A 22,967-nucleotide genomic window follows, 5' to 3' on the forward strand; every position below is an offset into this window, starting at 1 on the left:
CCCCCCCCCCCCACCTCGCCCGACGAGTTCCCCATGAATGTCAAGCAGGCATACAAGGCGTTTGCCGCCGTGCCTCGCTCACTGGCAGTGCTGGAGCCGCCGCAGGTAGGCCGTGCTGCCCGGACTCACACCGGGTCACAACTACAAAAGCATGCTGTGCTGATTGGTTGGTCTCCCCCCCCTCGTCCCTCCTGACTGGAGCAGGCTGTCCTATGAGGAGCCTGCGCTGTGTCGGGGGGGCCTGTGACGTGCTGTGACGTGTGGAATGCGATCATCGTGGGTTTTTGTACTCCAGTGCCATCATCTGTCATACTGGTGTTGAGTCTTCATCCGTGTGTCGCTCGTGTACTAATATCCAGTCCCACTTCTTTATATATATATTATGTCCCCGCTGCTAATCCGTCTGCCTGCTCTGTCTCTCCGTCTTTGTCCTCCGTCTGACTTTACATACTAACATCCTGATGTGCCCAACAGGACCTGTATGGTGTGAGGAACAATTTTCACCCAAAGCAACCGTCTCCAGAGGTGAGTGAACAAATTGACCCAAAAATATTAAAAGCACAGCGGTCTGTTTTACCGTAATGGACAGAATATACATGATATTTTACAGTAAAAAGTGGAGGTAGTATTATATTTAAGGACTAGATTTGTGTGTTTAAAAGAGGGCACAATCACACGAGTATGAGGCAATATTGGTGCTGAATGTGGAGCTAACCACACACACTTCTTTGTTTATGTTTTAAAGTCTACTCCAAAGGTTTTTAGGAAACCATTTCAACCTGCAGGACTTTCTGACAGCTTGTGTAAAATGTTTTGCTGGAGGAAATAAATTCAGTGAAAAAGAGTTTAAAGAGCCTGATGTCATGAAGAAGAGATCCAGACAGTTTAAGGAGAAGAGTCCTCATTCATGAAGCATCTTCTATCACTGTATCTCCGGAAAACTAGTCTGACATTATTTTATATCTTCAGAAAGTCTTTTTCCTAAAATGGAGGTCGGAAAAGAAGCCGTCTTATAATTGGGTCAATACGTTATTTCATGTCAGCATTATGTCTAGATGTGGTCTAAGCTCACTGTAGTTGCATACCGAGTCATCGTAGTCTGTCTGGTGACGACCTTTGTGGCCTTTTCAGCCTGAGTTGAACAACGAGGTGTTTGATGATGACGTAGACGGTCAGGAGGAGGCTGGTAAGGGTCTGGCCAGCAGGGCCGTCCTCTCGCCTGACCATCGGGAGTACATGAGCCTGGCAGCAGTGCCTCGCTTCTCCAGGCCGTCCTGGGACCTGCAGGTACCCAACCGCCTCCGCCACGTCTACAGCAGCCCCGTTCTCTGTCCGGGTGTGCTTGGCTTGATCGGTGGTGGTGTCTCTGTTCCCGGACACTGGGAGACAGCCGTGACTCCCAGTTAATTGATCTTAAATCAGCTGGTGGTGCTGGGTTCTGTTTTAAATGGATCATTTGTTGCTTTCTTCTTGGTCTGTGATACTTCTCTCCTCTGGCATCTCTTGTGAAATCCTCTGCCCCTTCGGAAATGGCTCTGCAACAATGCAAATAGCAATGAAACTTCTTTTATAGCTCATTTTATTCAGCTGTTTTAGTCATTTGTAAATATTGCAGGTGCTTCAGGTGCTATCAATTATAATGTTCATAGTTTTGTATTCTGTCCTTGATTTTTCTTGTCACCCTACAGAGTCCTTCTCCTGGTGGTAAATCCAGCCCAGAGCAGCGCTCCTTCAGGGACAGACAGAAGTACTTTGAGATCGACGTGAAGCAGCAGACTCCAGAGAAACCCAAACCTCGTGTGTCTCTTGTTGGAGAAGATGACCTCAAGAAAATGAGGGAGGAAGAAGGTTTGTTTCCATCGTTTCTCCTCGAGCATCTCTTTGCCAATAGCTACCCGGCAAACCTGCCATTGAAGTTTTACACCCCTCTGTGTGCGTTCATCTCGTCTCAGAGAGGAAGTTTGAGCAACGGGCGCGGGAGTACCTGCTGGATGAGGACGAGGATGACGACGAAGAGGACCTGGCTAAGCAGGTGGCGCAGATGAAGGCAACCGGCAAAGTGTTGCTGGATGGAGTAGAGTACAACGTGGAGCCAGTAAACAGCCCGTCGCAGCACTGCGCCACGCCGCCGAGCTACAACGCCACGCCACCGAGCTACGGCGGCAGCTCGGGGTGAGAAATCACAAAACATTAATGCTTTAGACATTTTCTTTATTTCTTCAGCTAATATCTGTTTTTGTATGCAGGCCTTCGTCTGTTGACGGTAAGGGAGAGTCTCAGAGGAATTCACTGGAGGACAGGCCCAACTCCATGACCGGGTAATTCCATTTGTACGCAGCATCTTTGATTGTCCCATCGCTGATGTTTTTGTCACTGTAGTCATCACTGCCACTTGTGTGTCTCGTCAGTCTGATCCCGGCGTACTCCGCAGACTCGGCGGCTCCCATCCGCACGGCCAAAGCAGAGCGCCGACACCAGGAGAGGCTCCGCATGCAGAGCCCCGAGCTGTCTGTGGCCCCCGACAAGGACCTGTCCCCCGCTGAGAAACGAGCTCTGGAGGCTGAGAAGAGAGCCATGTGGAGGGCAGCACGGTAAATACAACGGCTGACGGGGTCTCTTTTTAAGCTTTTACTTCACTTGTCCTTGCTTGTTGATAACTAGAATTCACAGCTTTATTACACCACAGTGGGTTTACACATTTCCGCTGTGCATTCATTTGGAAATAGCGGGAGTCGGAAGCGGGAAGGTTTGTTTTCTTTTAGCTGCACATGACTGTTCATGTGAGACAAACCTTTACTGCCACGATGGAAGAAACAGAAATAACACTTAAATAAATGTAAATACCAAGCGCCACGCTCACATACATGGTATGTTAATTAGTGAATACAAGTTCAGTTTGTTCTGTGTGTGGTTAGTCTGCCTCCTCCTACTTTTGTCATGTCCTGTAAATATGTTATTCTTCTCAACGTGTCAGTGTTTTACCTTCCATTCTTTGGTTTTCTTCTCTTCTCTGTCCGTATGCCTTTCTATCCTTCCTCGCCTCCTCCTCACATTCCTCCTTCATCCTGGTGCACTTGTCGTCCTGTCCCCTCCTCCTGTGCGTCACCCTCACCCTCTCCCTGGCCTCGCGGGGCCCAGGCCCTGTGGCCTAGAGGAGGATGTTAGGCAGTATGAGCAGGACCTGGCTAAGAGGCTCTACCGGGCCAGAGTGAGGGCGTCTCAGGCCGAGCCCCCCACCTCTTCCTCCTCCTCCTCCTCTGCAGCAGCCTCCCAGCTCAGGTCTGCCACCAGGGCCAGACGCACGGCATCGTGGGGGTGTGCTGGGGTGCTTTGGCGTTGGGTGTATTTTGCTAGAGTCCGGGTTTCGGAAAGGTCCGAGCAAGCACTCGCAGCAACACTGCCAGTGCTTCCGCTGCCTTTCCAGTGCCGTCTTGCTTCTGCACGTCTTTGCTTCCTCTGGTTCCCCCTCTCTCTATTCTCTGCAGCACTCTTTTCATTTGTGCCTTGCTGTTCTCTTGATTTTCATACTATTATTTGTACTAACAAACATCCCGCAGTAAGTTTGCAAGCTATCTGTAAATTGAGGGTAAGCCTACCAGCAGTGGGCCGTCCTTTTCCTGGAATGCCTCCCTTCTTTTTGTGCAATTAAATTAAACTGGTTGTTAGTGACAGCAGACCAGGACAAGGAGCACCCAACATTAGTGGTGATTGACACGACACCCACCTGTAGCGGTGTGTGTGCGCCTCTGTCAGCCGTTGTCTCTGTATTTTCTACGATCACGTATCTGATGGTGGTTGTTCCTCTTGTAGAATGAAGTCTCTCGAGCAAGATGCACTGAAAGCACAGATGGTCATCGCCAAGTCTCGCGACGGAAAGAAGCGCGGCACAATGGACCAGCTGACGGAGTCGCCGTCGCCCGCCCCCACACCCTCTCCCACGCCTATGGAAGGTAAGAAGCTGAGTCCTGTTCAGATGACAAGCATCTCCTGTACTTAATTGTTTTTACACAGAAAACCACCACCACCCGTTTCTGAATTTCTTAATATAGTACCTTTTAAAGCTTTTTAGGTGGGCTCCTGGATATTCCCACAGATTGATTTAGGCCCTGTTTACTCAGATATTTTTAAAAATGGATATTTTCCTCTCCAGCAAATGTAATCTAAAGCGTGTTGTTTTGTCCCTTCCCTTTGTGTTCTAACTTCACACTTCCTGTTTCCCTCTGACAGAGCTCAGTCCTCGAGGAGTAACCTCTCCGGGACGGCTGGTGAGTGCTGAACCTTTTTCCTCTTTCTTCATTCCCATTTTGTTTTTGACAGATTTTTGCGACGGGCCTTTGTGTGCGTCAGTGTGGACGCTTCACTGTATCCTTTGACTTAGAGCGCTGCAATCATCAATTATGAGAAGAAAGCTGTAACACTCTCTTTGCAGCTTTTTTTGAGAAAGGCAACGAATAAGCTTGCTGGTTTACAAGCTGGAAACGGGGAAAAAAAGTAGATTTTGTTTCAAAACACATTGGCATTAATCCACCATCTTGCTCATTGTCACTTGAGCCAATCAGGGCTGAAAACACACACAGCTCTCCATCATTTGCCACAGCTGGCTGTTTGAATCACCCATTAGCCTCTCTGCCTCCTACCTCTCCTATTTCTATTTCCTCATCCCTTTCTCTGATTCCTCTCCTGTTTATATTTTACCCCCCCCTCCTGTCATTGTTTTCCTCTTCTACCTCTCCCTCAACCTCTGCTCATTCCCTTTTGCTATCCTTCTAGTCCCTGTCGTCAAAGAAGTTTGACTACCGACAGTTTGCTGCCATTCCTTCTTCCAAACCCGTATACGACATCCAGGTATTATTGGCTGCATGCTGAGTTCCCTCCCTCTCCGCTCTAGTTTCTGTTAATCGAGAGGCATCAGTGTGAAGTCTAGGTTTTGACTCCATGATTGAGCACCTCCTGCTCTGCACTATAGCGATTGGCTCACTAACTCTCACTTTCACAAAGAGGAGAGATTTACTCTACATAAATGACACCAAATCACTCCCTCCTCTCTTCCTGGTCTCCCACTTACCACTCACAAATGTAAGAGCATCGAAACACCCGTCTATCAGCTCACTAACCAATCACAGACATTAACACTCACCAGCTGCAGGGATGCAGACACGTGTTTGATCCCACTAACCAGCATTGGTTCCGGGGGGAAATGGCCACAGACTCTGCATCTCATCCACTCTCACATTCACTTCCATCAGCTGTCTGGTTCCACGCATGGGTCGCATATCAGGCAGAGGAGTCACGGGACTCTTGGAGTAGTGCGGGAGTGAGCTAGTTTGGACGTGGTCTTTTATTTTTGGGGGTCAAGTATCTGGTGTTGTGTGTCACTGTCAGTCTGTGCTCCTGAGTGTGGGATCTTGTGTAGTTTGGTTGTTGAGCAGTGACTTTGTTTTGTGCGTATTCTCTCTTTGGTGGATGTAATTTAATTGATATCGCTGTTTTGTGAGTGTTTGTGTAATGTTTCCTGCATATGGACTGACAAAGTAGTATTTAAAGGGTCTGTGTTGATTTCTATAAACATCAGAGGTGTGTGTGTGTGTCACGTGACAGCGGAACATATCCCCGTGATCCAAATCTCATCAATGCAAACATTTTAAAAGAATTCATGGGAGAGAAACTACATAAAGACTTGTAGCTTTAAACGAGTATTCATGCATCAAACTATTTCTCTTAATTCCAACTAATAAATCGACATTGTGAGTGTCCTGTAAGATAACATGTAAATAGCTTGCAGGTCGTAGTGCTCCCTTAACCGATCCTAAGTAGAATAAACGGCTAATAATAAGAGGAAAACGTGATGGTTGGTTTATTAGAGCATCAACACAAAGACAACTTAACATGCTGCTTGCTTTTCCAATGTGACTCTTGTTGGTGCTGTTCTGTCTCTCTGTGGATGTGCCTACGCAACAAACCCCGGAACCGAGGACCTAAGATAACCTCCCTGTCCTTTAACATGCTAATCTCTCCTGGGGAGTAGTCCAGTAGAGGCACGCTGGCTTTTGTGTCTCTGACAGATTGGGAGCTTCAGAGCTGTCTGCTAAACCGGCAGTGAGCGGCTGGCACACTCTCTCTCTCTCTCTCTCTCTCTCTCTCTGACATGGTGATGGCTTCCCCTGGGACAGAGGTTACTGTGCCCCCCACTCCCACTCAGTTACTCACTGGCTCTTCTTCTCTTCCAGACCCCAGAAGCAGGTGATGACCTGCAGTTCATCGACGACGGCTCCAGCAACCCAGGTGAGAACTGGAGCTGTGCGGTACTTCAAATAGTTCTAAAAACGGGCTTTGAGAAAGGGACGAGTGAGAAAACTGTGTGGACAATAAGTAACTCATTCATTACCTCAATTTGTTCTACCCCCTTTGATTCAGGTGACTACCTGGGATAAGCAGCTCCTATTGGTAGGATCCTGTGTGCATGTGTGTGCATTTATTCTCTAACCTGCTAGCTGTGTGGCATAACTGGGTTCAGGTGTTCAGATGGGCTTCACCTGCTGCTGCTGTATGAAGCAGCAACTAATGTTGGGACATATTTGCTTTCTAAAGTAGTGATGTCACACTAACCATGAACCCGACTGTGCATGAGTTTGTTTTCAGTGTTAACTGAAACTAGTGATTATGTATCGATCAGTCAGTCAGTTTACATGAACCCAGGTCAGTGGGACATGGGTTCCTGTAAAACTGAGAATAACTGCAGCAGCTTTAACATGTCACTGCAGGGTGAACACAAGTATAATTATATATTGACTAAATAGAATGGGACCCCAATTATTTTGATCAATTACACCTGTGGAAGGTAAACTTTTCCTTGCAGTGCAAATAAGTCAGTGGTAGAAAGTGATTTATTTCTACTTCTAGGGGATAGTTTGTTACTTTAGGTTTTACTCTGACTAGAACTATCTTAAACTGTAGTTGTCTGGTTTAAACATGCCGTCACTGATTATTCCTGTTTCCTGCTGCTGTGAACGTGGGGCTTCTCTCGCAGGTTTAAGGGATCCGTCCAGTTGCCTTCATCTTTCTTCCTCTCCACAGCGACCCATGTGGAGTGACTTTTATGTAAACAGTGGATAGACAGCAGCAGCTTGACTTAAATGTTTTGTTGTTGTTGTTTAGTGCCCGCTGGCAGCCCCGAGGTCGAGGCGCCCAGCCCGCCGCCTGCCACCTCAGCCCTGGAGGAGATGGCTCTGTACAGCAACAAGCGCAAACTGAGGCAGGGCCGCCGCAGCCTGGAGACGGCCGTGCCCACGTAACACCTCCCACCGAGAGGAGAAAGCCGAAGACACACATTTAGATGCGCTGCGGACCACAGGAGGAGCAGAGTCACTAAGCACTACAAAGTGTCAGTAGAGCGAGGTTTACTCTCCCATATATAACCACTGCAGAGACTACGGCGCTGATAGTCACCACACACTCACTTATATCCTGCGTGCCAGTCTGTGGATGAGAGCTAGTGTGGTTAGCTAGGATTGCTACTTAAATATCTCTTTTTAGTTGTTGTACACAAGTTTATCAAGTAGAAGCTGAGCTATTTTTTAAAAGGAGGTGACTGAAGTTTAGTTTATTTTTCGCACCTCCAATGATTTTGCTGTTAAAAAAAGAACCACATACTGGAAGAGAAAAGAAATGGGTCATAGCTATACTAACTTCTTGAATGATATTTTTAGGCTTTCAGTGAAAAGAGGTCAGGGGTTTGTGTAAATATTAATGAGGAGGGAACATCCTGCTACCTTCACAGTCACAAAATGTGGAGCTTTTAAAAAAAAACGAAAAAAAAAAAAAACGTACATATCTTTTTTTGCACTGCGTATCTTAAATAATTTATTGTTTTATTCAAATTGAAGTCCTATTTTAACCCCTCCGGTCCTTTTGGGCACGACTGATGCTAATCTGAATTTACCTTTTAAACTAATGAATATCACTTTATGTGCACACTCACAACAGACGTGTTTAAAGAGAAGCATATCTACAAACTAGATTGCTTGGACAAAGTATCTTTGTTAGAGAATGTGTACGCTGGAGGCTGCAGCTTAGAAACGGATCACAATATCAAAGTTTGGAAACACATTTTTAGTAATATTTTATAATTGACGGTACTCACCCTGACATGTTAAGGGTATTATCAATGTGAATCATTCTATCCTTGAATTATCTGGAGGTGATCCAGAGTGACGTGAAGGTAGCAGATGTTTTATTTAAATCTGACACTGAAAAAATCATTTATTATTGTGTGAATATTGTACAAATACCGAAAGGAAAGCAAACTTTGGGTTTGAAACTGAGCCAGTCTTGAACCGAGACCAAGCGAGTGTCTGGACTGCTGACTCATCCGTTTGGACCGGCTTAGTATTGGGATGCTCTCTGCGTGTATATTGGTTTGTTAATGGGAGAGGCTGAACCAATGAGAAATCCCTCTCAAGACATTCTCATTCAATTCATTGCTTAACATACTGTCGGTTTATGTATTTGGGTATTTTCACAGAATCACAGGATAGTAGCATTTGTGTTAATTTAATGTAAGGTCTTCTAATGATAGCTTTCCATGTTCTCACTGACTGAAATTCAGTTTGTTTGATTACATTCACAATGGCTGATATCTCCTTTTTTTTTTTTAAACTTACACTAGGTAAATCTCCTTTTTCCAGATGGGTTTCACTACATTATTCATGCAGTGTTTAAGTTTATTCTTTCGTCTCGAGTTCTCTTTGGGGGAATTTACTTGCAAATATGTCGGAGGGAAAGGGTCAGAAGTCCTAGGGTTAAGGGGTAGAGCTCATACAAGACTGTAACTAGTGAATTTGTACAACCAAAGAAGTCTATTTTGTGGTTCAGGAATAATAAATTTTACTTTTCATTTAAGAAGCTGATTTATTGGGTATTGTCTTTTGTGCTTGACTAATCCACAATGAACAGATCACATGAACACTGTAGTTCACTCAGCTAACAGAGAATATGAGGAAGTCTTCTCTGTCCAGACGAGTTCCTCTGCACCGGAGTAAAGGACAGCGCCCGAGTATTTCTCTGGAGAGACAGAAGAATCAAAAAGGTTTCCTTTTCTTTGCCAACGATTGTTGATGCATCTCTACTATTTTCCTGGCAATAGCAGAAGTGATTGGTGAGTTGACGTGACCAAACTATGGCTGCCACCTCAACACTCGATTAGTCATTTTTCTTGCTGAATAACTTCTTTGTGAGAAACTTCGGAGCACATCTCTAATAAACATATTTTAAGTGGTGCCTTCACATGATTCTTTGTGGAGAAAAACACCTTTACCACCATTCACTTCATGTTATTTGATGAACTGAGCAGTCGTCCATTAGATGTTAACCAGAATAAAGAGGACTCACCCGTTTCAGCATTCTGTAGCGGGCGTTGTGGAACGACTCGGAGCTGCAGTCGTCAGGAAGAAGCTCACACGGCCGCTGGCTATCTTCGCCCTGAGGACAGAAAGGAAGCAGGTAACTCCTTGCCAAAGTTACTTCACAGCTCTGCCCGAAACACATCAAACTGAAATGATTGCCTGCACACTGAGTGGGACTTCTATAAATGAGTCATGGACCTTTACTTCTATAATTTGTGTGAAAGTTTGCTTATAGAAAACTACACAATAGCATTATTTTCTACATGAGAGATGCACTGTTGTAAATATGAGGCAGACTCACTTGTTCGAGGGTTTTATCCTTAGTTCTCTCCTCGGGTACCGGGAAAGACTTCTCATACCAGTTCTCAAATTCTGGGACATAATTGAGCAATTCATTATTTTCTGATGAGCTGTCTCAGGGAAGAAGAAGATACAAGATGTTTGGAGAACTGACCAGAGAGCAGGTGCACCTTGCACTGATCCACAAGGTGTTGACAGTAGTTGACCTCTGCCTTGATGTCACGCAGCACCTCGTATCTCTGCCGGTACAGACCCTTTAGCTCTCGAAGCTGCATCAATGAAGTGGCATCTGGCGGCTCCTCCAGCACCAAATACTGACCTTCATACAAAAACAAATGAAAACATCTTTAAAAAAAATGCCTAAAATGTCAATAATATAGTATGATATTCCACTTCTTAAGAAATATGAAATACCAATATTGGTAAAGACGAGCTTCCATTGAGAACAGCAAAGCAAAAATCAAAGCATCTCCCACTTTTCATAAATATCCTCATGATGGTACCTTGGCCTCCTCTCGTCTCCTGCTGCTGCTGTATAGAGGCTGTGGTGCAGTCGATCTCTCTCTTGACAGCGTTGACCTCCTCAGTTAGCTGTCGAAGAAGACTGTGGCGTTCCAGTAGCACGGCCTTGTTCTCCTTCAGGATGCGGTTGATCTTGCTGCCTGGTCCCACCTTGAAATCCTCAAAGGCTTCTGCTTTGGATGGAGTAGAACTGGGAAGAGACGGCAAACTATTCAGGGGCAAGGGCTCTAAAATAACACTGTGCTCAATCAATTTTTATTATATTATCACACCTATAATTATTATTATTAATTTGTCTTACTTCTATTTGGAAGATGGTCACGCTCAAAGTTTAAACTAGTTCCAAAAATGCTTTTGTGTGATGCAAATAAGAAACGTAATGTTGCCATGGAGTCTGTTAGTTAGCTGTGTGGCTACTACTTGTAGCTAATAAGATGTTCACTGTTTACCAACCTCTGTTTGTCCTTAGACTTTTTAGTTATGGTTGAACTCTGGTGCTCGTTGTTTTTCAGTGATTGATTAGACGCCTCAAAGCTGCCGACCTTCACATCGTCAGTGCTGCCTCTGCTGTCCATCTCCTAAAAGAGTTTACAGAGCAACATCTAATCAAAGCACAATCACAACTCTTCACTAAACAGGCCGTCAGAAGGACAACTACTAATTTCCACGAGATGCGTTGAATCAGATGTAGACCGACCTTGAAGGCAGCTGTGTTAGCACTTTGGTCTTTCGCCACCACGTTGTAGGTCTGGCATAGCTGAGCCTTCACCTTCTGCCCCTGTTTCCTGCTCACATACATAAAGATGCAGAATTGTTCACCATTTACAAATAAAGCCGTGTTCCAATTTTACACTGCATATGGAGGTTGAAGATTCCAAAAGGTAGATGCTACTCACTGCACAGCAAGCTTGAACTGAGCGAACACTGCTTGGACCTGCCTGATGCTTACAATCTGTAATTAGGTGTCATGGAGAGACATTTAAGGCCTTTAAAAAGTTGAATTTTAGGCCTGATTTTTAATGGCTGAGTAAGTATTATAGCTGCGTGTTTTCTCACACTGATTTCCTCCAGGTTACCCTCTAGGTACCGCTGAACCTGGCTGTGGATCTCCGCAAGCTGGGCTTCAGACAACGGCTCGTACGTGATGCTTGGTCGCTTTGCCTGGTGGAGGGGGAAAAATGGGCATTTAAATGTTTTTAAAGTTAAAATAAACATTAGAAAGCACTGCCTGGTACTGAAACATACCATGTGAGTTACATACTTGAATACAGGTCAAATTAATTATAGTATTTAGGTCATTTACTACTGAATAATGAAAGATGAGTGACATGGTGTAAATGATGTGCAGATCAGCGATATCAGACAATAGACTACACATTACATATTATAATGAAATATATTTATAACATTTTCTACTCACCAATATATTGTAGATGGACAGTTCCTCTTTCAGCATTTGCACATCCTTCTCAAGTTTCTTGATCTGTGCCTAATCACAACAGTACATTTCATGAATCACTCTGCATTGTGTTCTCATCTCCGTCAGTCATCAGAGAACAGACTGTAAACAAAAGTAATACACATTTGTACCCATGTATGAACTCCCAGAGTACTTTTTGTGTTATATTATGTGTGTTATTACTGCAGGATGGAAAACTCACTGCTGGATCGCGGTGTTCATTCACAGCAGGGTTTGTCCGGACGCACTTCATTCTGCTCGCAAAACGCAAAGTAGAGAGCTGCAAAGAATATTGATTATCTTCCAGAGCTCAAAGACGACCACGGGCAGTAAGAAAGAGACCGCTTTTCCATTACTTACTGTTTCTTCTATGTGTGCAGCCTCACCATAGATGTTGGCCACAAGCACCGTGTTGCAGTTCCCCCCTACAGAAATAGTATATTTTACAAGTTTTACAACAGAGAAAAGTACCAGTCAAATGACCAAATACAAGCTATTGCTGTTGCTAAAAACCCAAGGCCGTGGCAGTCTCACCCAGTGAGTCTTTGAGGGCATGAGTCAGTTTAGTCTGTCTGAAGGGAACATGGTCTCTGCGACGGTCTGCCAGCGCCCGGATGGCCTGCTCCAGGAAAGACAACGACTTGTTGATATACATCGCTTCCTTGAACATTTGACCCTCTGACTGAAAGAACAGAAAGGGGAAAGATAATGTTACATGTCAAATCATAGAGAAAGACATATTGCCCTTTGACTGGAGGATGAGAAAGCCAAGACTTTATATTAATATACATTTTAAATAGAATGTTAACATTACACCTGGACATAACCCTATGAACCTTGTGTTACGAGTGTTAAAGTTCACTTATGCAAAAGGCCTTTTAATGGCTTTTCAGCATAAATAAGTCAAACATTGTCAAACTCACCCCAGTCTTTCCCAGCCTCTCTGACCCAGCCAAATCCACCAGATTCAGCTTGGAGGTGACGTACTTGGCATCAGAGAGAGTACGTAAGCGAGACTGCGAACAAGAAAGACATTTTCTCCTACTTAAAACCGTGTGCAGGAAAAAGGCATGTTTGAGCACCAACATCACAGTAACAACTAAATAATGAATACCTCTATATGCACAGTGAAGATAGAGTGGGACCTGGAGGAGCTCCTGTTCAAGGCATGTGATCCAATCATGTGATTCAACTCACCCTGAGTAAAGAAAGAACAGCTTTATCATAGTTACATTTTCAAATCATTCATCCATAAAATCATGGGAAGTACACTGCTCCCACCCTAGTCAACTAAAACTGATTACAGAACATTACATAGGCAAAAAATGAAAACAACAACAACCTGAAATTAAATCAAATTATATTCTGCATCCTCTTAACACATGTCTGCTTGTATCTTCTCCTGCGGGTTAAGGTGTGTGTGGTCTGCTACTTGAGCAGAGGGCTCTCTGTGGGAACAGTATAGAAAATAAAAGATGATGCTCGACCTTTGGAACAACAGTTTGAAGCATTAAACATCTTAATTCTGTGCTCGTATGTTCATAAAAACTTCCAATAATTACTTAATTTTTAGGTGAATTAATTCTTCAAATAGAACAGGTTCTTACAGCTGTAAACATCAGACCACACCTCAAACAGCAGGTTGAGAGCCTCCTCCTCACTGTGGACAGGATGAAGAGACAGACCTCTGATGAACACCCCTCTTCCTGGCTCCTCCATCACCACCATGCCACGAGGAGACGGGCGTGGTGAGCCTTGCAGCGATGACAGCAGGTCCACCAGGGTCTCGTTGTAGATCTCCAGGTAGGACAGGTGCACAGAGAAGACGTGCTCAGTCCTTTTGTCCACCTCCCGAAACACCTGAATACCATATAAGAGATTTCATTTAAAATAAAAAAAAACTTATTTACTTAAATGGAGCCGTCAGGGTGTTCAGAGATAATCATTTTCACACGATGCGAGCTACCTCCTGAAGGGCCCGAGGAATGATGCCACGCTGCTTGTATGATTCTGTAGATCCTGTCATGGTGTAGGTCTTTCCCGCACCCGTCTGCCCAAAACACATCACAGTTCCTGAAAGACACACACACAACAGAATACGCTTTAGAATATACAATCATGAAAATCTCCAAAATTAGACTAGACACTCTTATCAATATCATTTGGGGAATTTGGGCCCTTTCAGTGGTGGTGATAGAGACCAAAGACAGAAAAACAACAAACCCACAGCACGGTAGGTTTGACATTGATGTTAAGTTGAATATGCTTATGTTTATAAAGGATATACCATTATAGCCATCCAGTGCTCCCAGTACCACCTGTCGGCACACTCGGGCATACAACTCCTCCTGGGATACACCCTGCAGGACGCCTTCCAGCCGGAATGACCGATTGCTCAGCTGATTTTTCCTGGTGTCCTGGGGCTTCCTGGAGTCTTTCCTGTGATGGATGTTAACTGTCTGAGGGACAACACACAAATACCAGAATTATTATTATTATTTATTCATTTATTGTCCTGGACAATGAACAGTGAGATAATTCAATGTTAATTTATCCACAATAGGTGATAAATAAAAGGAAAAAACAACCGTAAAAGTGCCGTAAACAAACGAAAACCATAATCTTTATGAAGGCAGGATTAATAGCAGTGCAGATATATTAAACTGCATTACTTTTAACTAGGTAGACCCAAAAAACCGGACAACTGACTTTCTTGATGACTAAATGAATTGTTTGGTCTATGAATGTCCATAAGTAATTCCCACAGAACAAAGTGGTGTCTTCTAGTTGCTTGTTTTGCTCAACCAACAGTCCAATACGCTAATATATAACCAGCAAATGTTCATGTTTGCTTTGTGTTTGTTGAATTTGAGAGCCTCTGTGTTGCATGTCTCGTTAGTACTTGACAATGTAGTATAAGTCTCCTGAATGATGATACTACTTATATTAATAGTCTTTCATTGTTTGTGCGTGCATTGTAAAGGGTCAATACTGTATAACTTTGTAAATGTAATCTTATATTCTGTTTTTAGGTTTACTTTGTAACATGCCTTTGGACTAAAGATTAAAAATAGCCTCTTAGCTAACTCTGGCGCATTTACAGCAATATTTTTATTAATGTGCACTGTCCCTTATCAAAAACAAAAGATAAATCAATATAAAAAGTTGAATTATTTTCAGACTACTCCCTTTGTCAGCTCTACTGGTAAGCAACATGCTCAGTAAAACAGTAGTAAAGACATTCGCAAGACAAGCACAGGTGTAAGTAATACCATTAACTATGGCACCAGTCCATTTATGAATGGCCCCCAGTGAGCAATCATGCGTAATATCAGGGCCGTGGAACCAGACGCATAGCTAGTTGGCTAAATGGAATGCAGCCATCAATTATCTAATTAATTAATTGCGCCTGTGCCTCCACGTGTTATGCCACTTCAAATTGTTTGCCATGAAAAAAAAGATAAACAAGTTACAATGGTTAGATTTGTGGACAAGTTGACAAAAGCATGACCACACAAGTAACGACCGTTGGTGGTATTACAACTGGAGCGTTACTGTTACCTGCCCGTCAGGGAGACATTCAATGACGTCATGGGAGAAGTTTGCCGTTGGTCGGACCCGGACGAACACTCGGACCAGGCTGCTGTGAGCCTCCATAACCTTTGGTCATGAACACGACGACACCACAACACAAGTCAAAATGCGTCAGACTCTACAAATAGTTAAACTAAATCCACGTGAACTGCTCCAAAGAGGAGGTTCTTTTAAGGTGAGAATCGGTCACTTCAGCTCGCTCCATCAGCTCCAGTCTGTTGCCTGTTCACCGTCTGTGGTTGTGTCATTCAGAGTCATGGTAACCAACGCGAGCGCGCGCAAAGTGGCAGAGCCCGCGCGCATTGTACCACCTGACTATGAACTTTCTAATATTTAAATATACAATTAACAATATATATGCTTACATGTTTCTTAAACACGTCAATTGCTAATTGACTTATTTAGTAAATTACTGAATGTAAACTAAAATTAATCTTTTTAATTGTTTCTTACAACTACACACAACTGCATTTCATAATGCAGTACTGTATTGTATGACAACAGAGCTGAACCTTGAATGTATGAATTAATTAATTCATGCGTTTTATTCTGACTGACTTAATGTACTTATTACTTTAATTTGGATTTAAATAATGCAATTTAAAAACTATTAATCTAAAAATCAAGTAAAAAAATATATTATATTAGTCAATTAAAAAGCTTTTTTCAATTACCTCTCTTTAAAAAAAATAAACAGTGATTTTCTAAATGATCTAAACAATTGTATTAGTATTACTTGTGTGAATATACTTGTTTTTCAGCGAATATGATCTCTAAAGAAAACTATTTGTTCTGGCACCGAGTCTGAGGTAGGAAAGGTTTTGACTGACAATGGGGTCCCTTACAGGACCTCCTCTCAAAACCATATAGGCTGTTAATCCAAATATACCAAAGTCAATAAATATACGTTTGAAATCAAAAGTCAATGAATAGATAACTAAAATCTCAAAAAGGTAAAAATAAAAAAGGTGGACTTTGTAATTCAGCTGGAGCACAAAACACACAAGAACAGACTCCACCCACTGACATGGACACTATTAAGCAGGCGTATGTGCAGATAGAAGGCTAAACGTTCAAGATGAGAGGCCTCACACTGCTCTGTTTGTTGGGATTATTTCTCACGGCATCAACTGCGGTGAGTAAAATCTGGGGATTATCCCCAGATTGTCTGATCCCAAAAGATATTCAAAATTTAGCAGCATCAACAAGACCTGGTGTTGTAGGATTGGAGATAATACTGGAAAGGAAACGACTTTGATTGTGAAATATTAACCGCCAATGTCCTCTAGTTTTCATTTTGTTGCGATAGCTGAAATGTTACGTACAATGCCCCAGATGGATGGATGGATGGATGGATGGATGGATGGATGGAATGCCCCAAATGTATGGGAGCAAAGACAGTGGCAAATATTTGAAGATTATGAATAAAGTAATACCTATTTGTTTAATTCAATTACTGCTGCATAGTCAATATTTAAATTTAAATATCACAGAATTTAATGTTCAAATTGATATACTACTAAACTTAAACTCTGGAATATTTTACTTGACAGATTGTTTTCATTGTAAAGTATTCTAATACTAATACATTTCATTATTTAGGCAAATGATGCCATTTCTTTGCTTCCATATCTATTTCAATATTCATATTGATACTACTCTGATGTAAAACAAGTTTAGAACTTTTTTTCAAGAATCAAACTAATCAGTAGAGGCCTACAGCATGTAGGCCTCCAACGCCAACGTCAATCCTTTGCAAACAATCTGGCAAATGAGTACAAAGTAAACACTATCGTGTTCTTGGACTAAATCATTTTACATTTTCATTTTCAGTGGCTTCCAGGGAGTATATTTCCGATGATGAGTGAACACACGTTTAACATCACAAACAACACATCAATGGTGGGTAGTCTTTGTGCCAGGAAGTGATGTCACTGTTCTCCAAGAGGTTTTTGGAAGTCAAAATATGGAAAGTGTCAAATATTCTTGGGAATGTGTTCGCCTGCTTCCGACAGTTTGATTTGTTGAGGGGAAACTTGATCTCCAATTCAAACAAAAGGTTAGCAGAGCAGGAAACCGATTTAAACTAATGTCTCTTTATATCTGATGTCATTAGAGAAGATTAAAGGCACTTTTTCAGCGCTCTCTCTTGACATGAGGAGTGCTTCTTATCTTGTGTTATCTATCCACCAGTTTCAAAGAAGAGTATTGAGTTTGGCACTTAGTCTGTTGTAGAGATGTTTGGACTGAAGATTCCCACAGTTTGTTACTACATTTCACTTTATCCAACTGTGTCCTTTTACTACAAATAACTTGTTTTACATTTATTTTGTATTAAGTTCTTCACTCTCTTTGCAATTATATTAATATTTGTTGAATTTGACTCACACCAAGGCTTGAAATACATGCATTACATTAGCCTTATTTCACAAGCTTAGAGTTTGATCCCCCCCCTTTTAGAACAAGCAAACAACCACTGTTGGGTCATTGGATTTGGGTAAATATTTACGGTGCGTTCTTATTGAAGTGCAATGTTTTTCCATTTCAGAAAGAAGAGAAACGCAAGGCAGACCCAACTGTACAGGTATGTGAACTTTAGATCATTTTGATGAATTAATATATCATACTTACATCACTGTAAAGTGTTGCTGATTATTTTGGAAGGCTACCCAGCTGCCAGATGACAATGCTCCTGAGTTCCCATCACCTACTGTTGGAGAGGACACCCAGGTAAGAAACTGTTCAGAACTCAAGGAAAACAAAATACATAAATAGCACCTGTATATATTTATTATTGGATGTTGCATGTCAAATAGCATTTAATCTGCATGCAATGCAATTTCTAATCTCACGATATACACGTTTCAAAAGAGGGGGTGGTAATTAGCTAAAGATAATTACATAATGCTGTTGAGCTGAAATGTCGTTTCTTGTCTTTTCCAGGGATGACGCACGCACAACAGGACTCAACTCAACAGATGCAAACAGCTTTTGAGTTCTGAAGGAGAAAAACAGCGATCAAGATGAGAAACCACCAGGCGTACTATCGTTCTGCTACTGCTTCTTTTAATTAAACATTTTATCAAAACCATTACAAGAAAATGTCCTTTCATTTCATAATTTGGTTGTCTTTAGGTCAGTAAACCTTTGGGGTCTACAGAGATTAGTTCAATTTAAATCATTTATCTCCAATTTGACAAAATTGACTAACTACTCTGACAAAATGCATCTGCATTGCATCTTCATCAGATAAGTAGACTTGGGGCAGAGTGCAGAAAGAGGCTGTGGCCAAAAATGTCTTTTTCTGGACACTGTGGACTAATACCCACTTTCAGTTTAAAGATTCAGACATGACATTATTCTCAACGATCCCTTTAGTTTATTAGGTTCTTCTCGTTTCTTTACAATGGAGCTGAAACGAGTATAGCTGATTAATCTGTCAACAGAAAAAGAATCTCTACCGACACTGATAATCACTTTTTAAATGTTAGCTCCTCAAATGTGAAGATTTTCTTTGTGACATGTGATAGTAATCTGAATATCTTTGGGTATTAGCTTGATGTTTGGACAAAACAAATCATTTAGAGACGTCATCTTGGCCTCTGGTAAATCTTATTGGGTATCTTTCACTGTATTATAACAGAGTAAACACTTAATCAGTTGTTTTTGTGTACGTAAGCGATTTCACATTTGCTAACAAATATGCCCAGTTGGACTTTGATATTAACCTAAATCAGCACGTATTATGCAATAGACTCCACTGATGCGGGCACTATAAAGCAGGTGTTTGAGCAGAAAGGAGGCACATTTACGATCAAGATGAGAGGACTTACACTGCTGTGTTTGGTGGGATTCATTCTAACAGCCTCGGTAAGACAGTGTGTTACGATGGTGGCTTTTCCCAAATTTACTGAAAAGGGAACATCTGCATTCTTTATGGAGCATTTATCATACTGCTGTCGTCTCTATGAAACTGGCTTATTGATTATTTTACTGTTTTGTTGGAAATCTTGTGTCAATGACCTTGCAGAACCAGAAAACAACTAAAAAGCTAAAAGATATTATGCAAACACTCAGTGTTGTGTCTTTGGTTTAAGGTTATTGTATATATTTTAATTTCAGTGGCCTAAAGGAGGCACGGTGCCGCTTGCAAATACAGGAACAGATACATCACAGGTAGGTGAAAAACGTGGCAGCAGGAGAAGCTGAAGTAGCATAATTCTTCTGATACAGTGTTAGGTGATGGTGCGAATTATAGGCAGATGGCATCACTGCAGCAAAACACAAACATTTGAACTTTCAAAACATTGTTTTTATTGTTTTATATATTATTTTTTCACCATTGAGGCAAAACCAACAAATGTAAGGTGATGTATTTCACTTTAAAGCTGATGTCTTGATCGGTCTACGTCAATTTTTTTCTTCTTGTAAAACACTTTATTACTTGTTTTGTTAAGTGCTACGTTAACAAAGTTTGCTAATGCAACATTGAAAAAATGTCATGTTGACTTTGTTCGCTATGAAGGATTACAACATAAGCAAGTCTCAAGTGTCTCCTAATAATGTTGATTTTAATACAGAAATTAATGGATTCTTACAAATGTGTCGAAAAATGTAACTTGAATTTCATTGTGTGAGTCGGTCACATAGCATTCAATGGGCAAACCATTAAGATGAAATAATCAAAACGATCATTTTCAAGCTGTTTGTGTCCCAACAGATAAGCATGTTGTCTGCCCGAAATGATGAAATGGCTGCGTGTGTAACGGGAATATAAAGTTATGATTTTGGGTATTTTTCCCGCTGAAGTTTTCACAGTGAACGCTACAGACCGAATCATCCAGTGTAAAAAGCTGAGTTATTAGTTGGCCCCACAGACTGTGGTTAGCCCGCCATTACAGATCTATTGTTGAACCAGAACAGACTCCGAGCGGATTAAAGTCGCTGCAGCACCACCTTGTGGCCGGCGAGAGTAACAGCACATTACAATTCAACCGATCAGAAAACAAACCATCTCACTAAAGTAGAATGAAATACTCTCAAAAGCAGTCTCTAAATGCTTTTTTGATTATCTGCAAAAAAAATAAGAGTTGTGTGCAAACTCAGAGACGCCTTATCATATAATGCTTGTATATTTTGGAAGAGTTACTGTACAGTATTACTGTAAGTTCCTGAAATGTTTTAATCTTCTTCAGACCAATGTTTCCCCGACTACAGCAAAAGATGTAAAAGTGGTCCAAGTGCCCCGGGTAAGAAACTATTCATCACTCACCACGATTAGTGTTTGTTATTTTAAGCTGTATAACTTTAAATGTGAGTCATCATTCGAAAAAATTGACTAACTACTCTGACAAAATGTATCTGCATTGCATCTTCATCAGATAAGTAGACTTGGGGCAGAGTGCAGAAAGAGGCTGTGGCCAAAATGTCTTTTTATTTAATTTATTTATTGGTTTATTTGAACGGGACAGTGCACATTAATAAAAACATTTCTGCAAAAGCGCCAGAGTTAGCCAAAAGGCTATTTTTCATCTGTAGTCCCAAAGGCAGATGTTTACAAAATAAACCTAAAAACAATGTAAGATTAAAGTTAAAAGGTTATACAATATTGACACTTAACAATGCGTGCACAAACAATGAAAAAAGTGAGAATAAAACTGTTATACATTGCCAAGTACAGACAAGACATGCAACACAGACGCTATCAAAGTCAGCACACACAAAGCAAATAAAAAGAAGGATAACTATGTTAAAATAGAAACATGGACTAAAAACAGTATTATGCTGTTGTTTAGACACTAAAAAACATCCACATCAGACGCACAAAACATAAAAGCATACGGAGTATGTGAAATACATAAATCACTCAGACACAGCTAAACAACAATAAAAGACATGCATGCAGGTAGTTGACGGTCGACCGGCAGTTTAAAGAAAGACAGAAAGGTGACAACAGACAGAGAAACAGTTACAATCCAGTGCTGACAGAGTTGGGTACTAACTAACCATTTCTGTAAGTGAGATTGAAATGAACTGTATGTTTGTGGTTCTCTAATGGTCACTGGGATGGAGTTCCATTGTAGTGCAACTTGTACAGAAAATGCAGACTTACTGAAAGCACTTTTCCTGAGTGGAATAATGCAATCCCCTCTTGCTGCTCCTCTTGTGAGCCGATATCCAGTTGTTCTTGTGATCACAAATTGTTTGAGCGGAGGAGAGGTCAAGCCATGTATACATCTTGTTGTACATCAGACAGACATTCACATATTTAATCATGTTCTCCCAACTAAACAAGTTCTATTTTTTTAGTATAGGGCAATGATGAGAACGAACAGATTTTTTATCAAGGATTTTGAGTGTAAAATACAATGACTGTAGTGGTTTCAGAGTAGTGGTGCTAGCTTGTGACCAGGTTGTTAAACAGTAAGTGATATGGGAAACGACCATAGCAAGCATGTATGTCTTAGCTGCCTCTGTTGACATGTAGTTTCGTGTGAACCTGAAATTTGATAGATTCAATTTGACCCGGTTACAGACCTTTTTCACCTGAGATTTGAATGACAATTTTTCTGGACACTGTGGACTAATACCCACTTTCAGTTTAAAGATTCAGACATGACATTATTCTCAACGATCCCTTTAGTTTATTAGGTTCGTCTCGTTTCTTTACAATAGAGCTGAAACGAGTATAGTTGATTAATCTGTCAACAGAAAAAGAATCTCTACCGACACTGATAATCATTTTTAAATTTTAGTTTCTCAAATGTGAAGATTTTCTTTGTGACATGTGATAGTAAACTGAATATCTTTGGGTATTAGCTTGATGTTTGGATAAAACAAAGAGTTTAGAGACGTCATCTTGGCCTCTGGTAAATCTTATTGGGTATCTTTCACTGTATTATAACAGAGTAAACACTTAATCAGTTGTTTTTGTGTGCGTAAGCGATTTCACATTTGCTAACAAATATGTCGGTTGGACTTTGATGTTATTCTAGGTCAATATCAGTACATATTATGCAAGACTCCACTGATGTGGGCACTATAAAGCAGGTGTTTGAGCAGAAAGGAGGCACATTTACGATCAAGATGAGTTACAGACTGTGGTTAGCCCGCCATTACAGATCTATTGTTGAACCAGAACAGACTCCGAGCGGATTAAAGTCGCTGCAGCACCACCTTGTGGCCGGCGAGAGTAACAGCACATTACAATTCAACCGATCAGAAAACAAACCATCTCACTAAAGTAGAATGAAATACTCTCAAAAGCAGTCTCTAAATGCTTTTTAATTATCTGCAAAAAAAATAAGAGTTGTGTGCAAACTCAGACACCTGGTTATCATATAGAATGCTCGTATATTTTGGAAGAGTTACTGCAAGTTCCTGAAATGGGTTCGTTTTCGTTTTCTTCAGCCCCATCCATTTGTCATCGGTACTTCAGCGATGAATCCTCGACTTAACTGATGGAGAAGTGATCGAGGTAAGAAACTATTCATCACTCACCACGGTTAGTGGTGATAGTTGAATAGTTAAGCTGTTTAACTTTAAATGTGAGTCATATCTTTTCAGGTGAACCAAAAATGAAGACAGACGGCAGAGGGGCTGAACAGATGGCAACATGTTTTAAATCAGAGATGACAATTTAAGTATTTAGTTGGCGTTTCTGTCTCCTTCAAATAAACATTTCAAGTCTG

At 41.5% G+C, this 22,967-nt stretch overlaps 2 protein-coding genes and 1 long non-coding RNA gene across 19 annotated transcripts in view; 2 read left to right on the plus strand and 1 right to left on the minus strand.

Moving 5' to 3' along the window:
* The window catches only part of scrib (scribble planar cell polarity protein), a 52,044-nt gene extending 43,134 nt beyond the window's left edge, over positions 1-8,910 (plus strand). For 5 of the 17 annotated variants that reach the window (XM_031849820.1, XM_031849826.1, XM_031849825.1 and 2 more), the window contains 11 exons: positions 475-525; positions 1,132-1,287; positions 1,689-1,848; positions 1,953-2,172; positions 2,247-2,318; positions 2,409-2,591; positions 3,139-3,279; positions 3,811-3,950; positions 4,228-4,265; positions 4,771-4,845; positions 6,228-7,248. In XM_031849820.1, the coding sequence (XP_031705680.1) occupies positions 475-525; positions 1,132-1,287; positions 1,689-1,848; positions 1,953-2,172; positions 2,247-2,318; positions 2,409-2,591; positions 3,139-3,279; positions 3,811-3,950; positions 4,228-4,265; positions 4,771-4,845; positions 6,228-6,431 (1,440 nt within the window). In that variant the 3' untranslated portion in view covers positions 6,432-7,248. Of the gene's footprint in view, positions 106-474; positions 526-1,131; positions 1,288-1,688; positions 1,849-1,952; positions 2,173-2,246; positions 2,319-2,408; positions 2,592-3,138; positions 3,280-3,810; positions 3,951-4,227; positions 4,266-4,770; positions 4,846-6,227 lie in introns of all 17 variants that reach the window. The other 12 variants (XM_031849837.1, XM_031849832.1, XM_031849830.1 and 9 more) reach the window with 11 other exon arrangements.
* kif9 (kinesin family member 9) lies at positions 5,456-15,490 on the minus strand. The gene is made up of 19 exons (XM_031849838.1): positions 15,244-15,490; positions 13,970-14,141; positions 13,649-13,755; positions 13,312-13,542; positions 12,797-12,880; positions 12,606-12,698; positions 12,217-12,364; positions 12,043-12,107; positions 11,885-11,962; positions 11,644-11,712; positions 11,280-11,384; positions 11,120-11,175; positions 10,921-11,008; positions 10,677-10,801; positions 10,205-10,413; positions 9,856-10,020; positions 9,703-9,773; positions 9,388-9,477; positions 5,456-9,060 (listed from the first exon to the last, which is right to left on the minus strand). Exons 1-19 carry the CDS (start codon positions 15,337-15,339, stop codon positions 8,980-8,982), a joined length of 2,133 nt encoding a protein of 710 aa, XP_031705698.1. The 5' UTR covers positions 15,340-15,490; the 3' UTR covers positions 5,456-8,979.
* A 3,568-nt stretch (positions 15,491-19,058) lies between these two features.
* On the plus strand, positions 19,059-22,967 carry LOC116385075 (uncharacterized). The gene is made up of 5 exons (XR_004212842.1): positions 19,059-19,146; positions 19,399-19,452; positions 20,472-20,525; positions 22,687-22,753; positions 22,843-22,967. It is a non-coding gene; the product is annotated as an uncharacterized LOC116385075 (long non-coding RNA).

The sequence above is a fragment of the Anarrhichthys ocellatus genome, unplaced genomic scaffold (assembly GCF_004355925.1).
Source record: "Anarrhichthys ocellatus isolate YVR2014 unplaced genomic scaffold, GSC_Weel_1.0 scaffold10, whole genome shotgun sequence".
Lineage (NCBI taxonomy): Eukaryota > Metazoa > Chordata > Actinopteri > Perciformes > Anarhichadidae > Anarrhichthys > Anarrhichthys ocellatus.

Excerpts from the sequence above, each read along its gene's own strand:
- kif9 (XM_031849838.1), bottom strand. The coding sequence starts at position 15,339 with ATGGAGGCTCACAGCAGCCTGGTCCGAGTGTTCGTCCGGGTCCGACCA. Across the intron at positions 11,963-12,042 it reads CTGCACACATAGAAGAAACA|CTCTCTACTTTGCGTTTTGC; the intron begins GTAAGTAATGGA and ends TATTCTTTGCAG. Across the intron at positions 10,414-10,676 it reads AAGTCTAAGGACAAACAGAG|TTCTACTCCATCCAAAGCAG; the intron begins GTTGGTAAACAG and ends GTCTCTTCCCAG.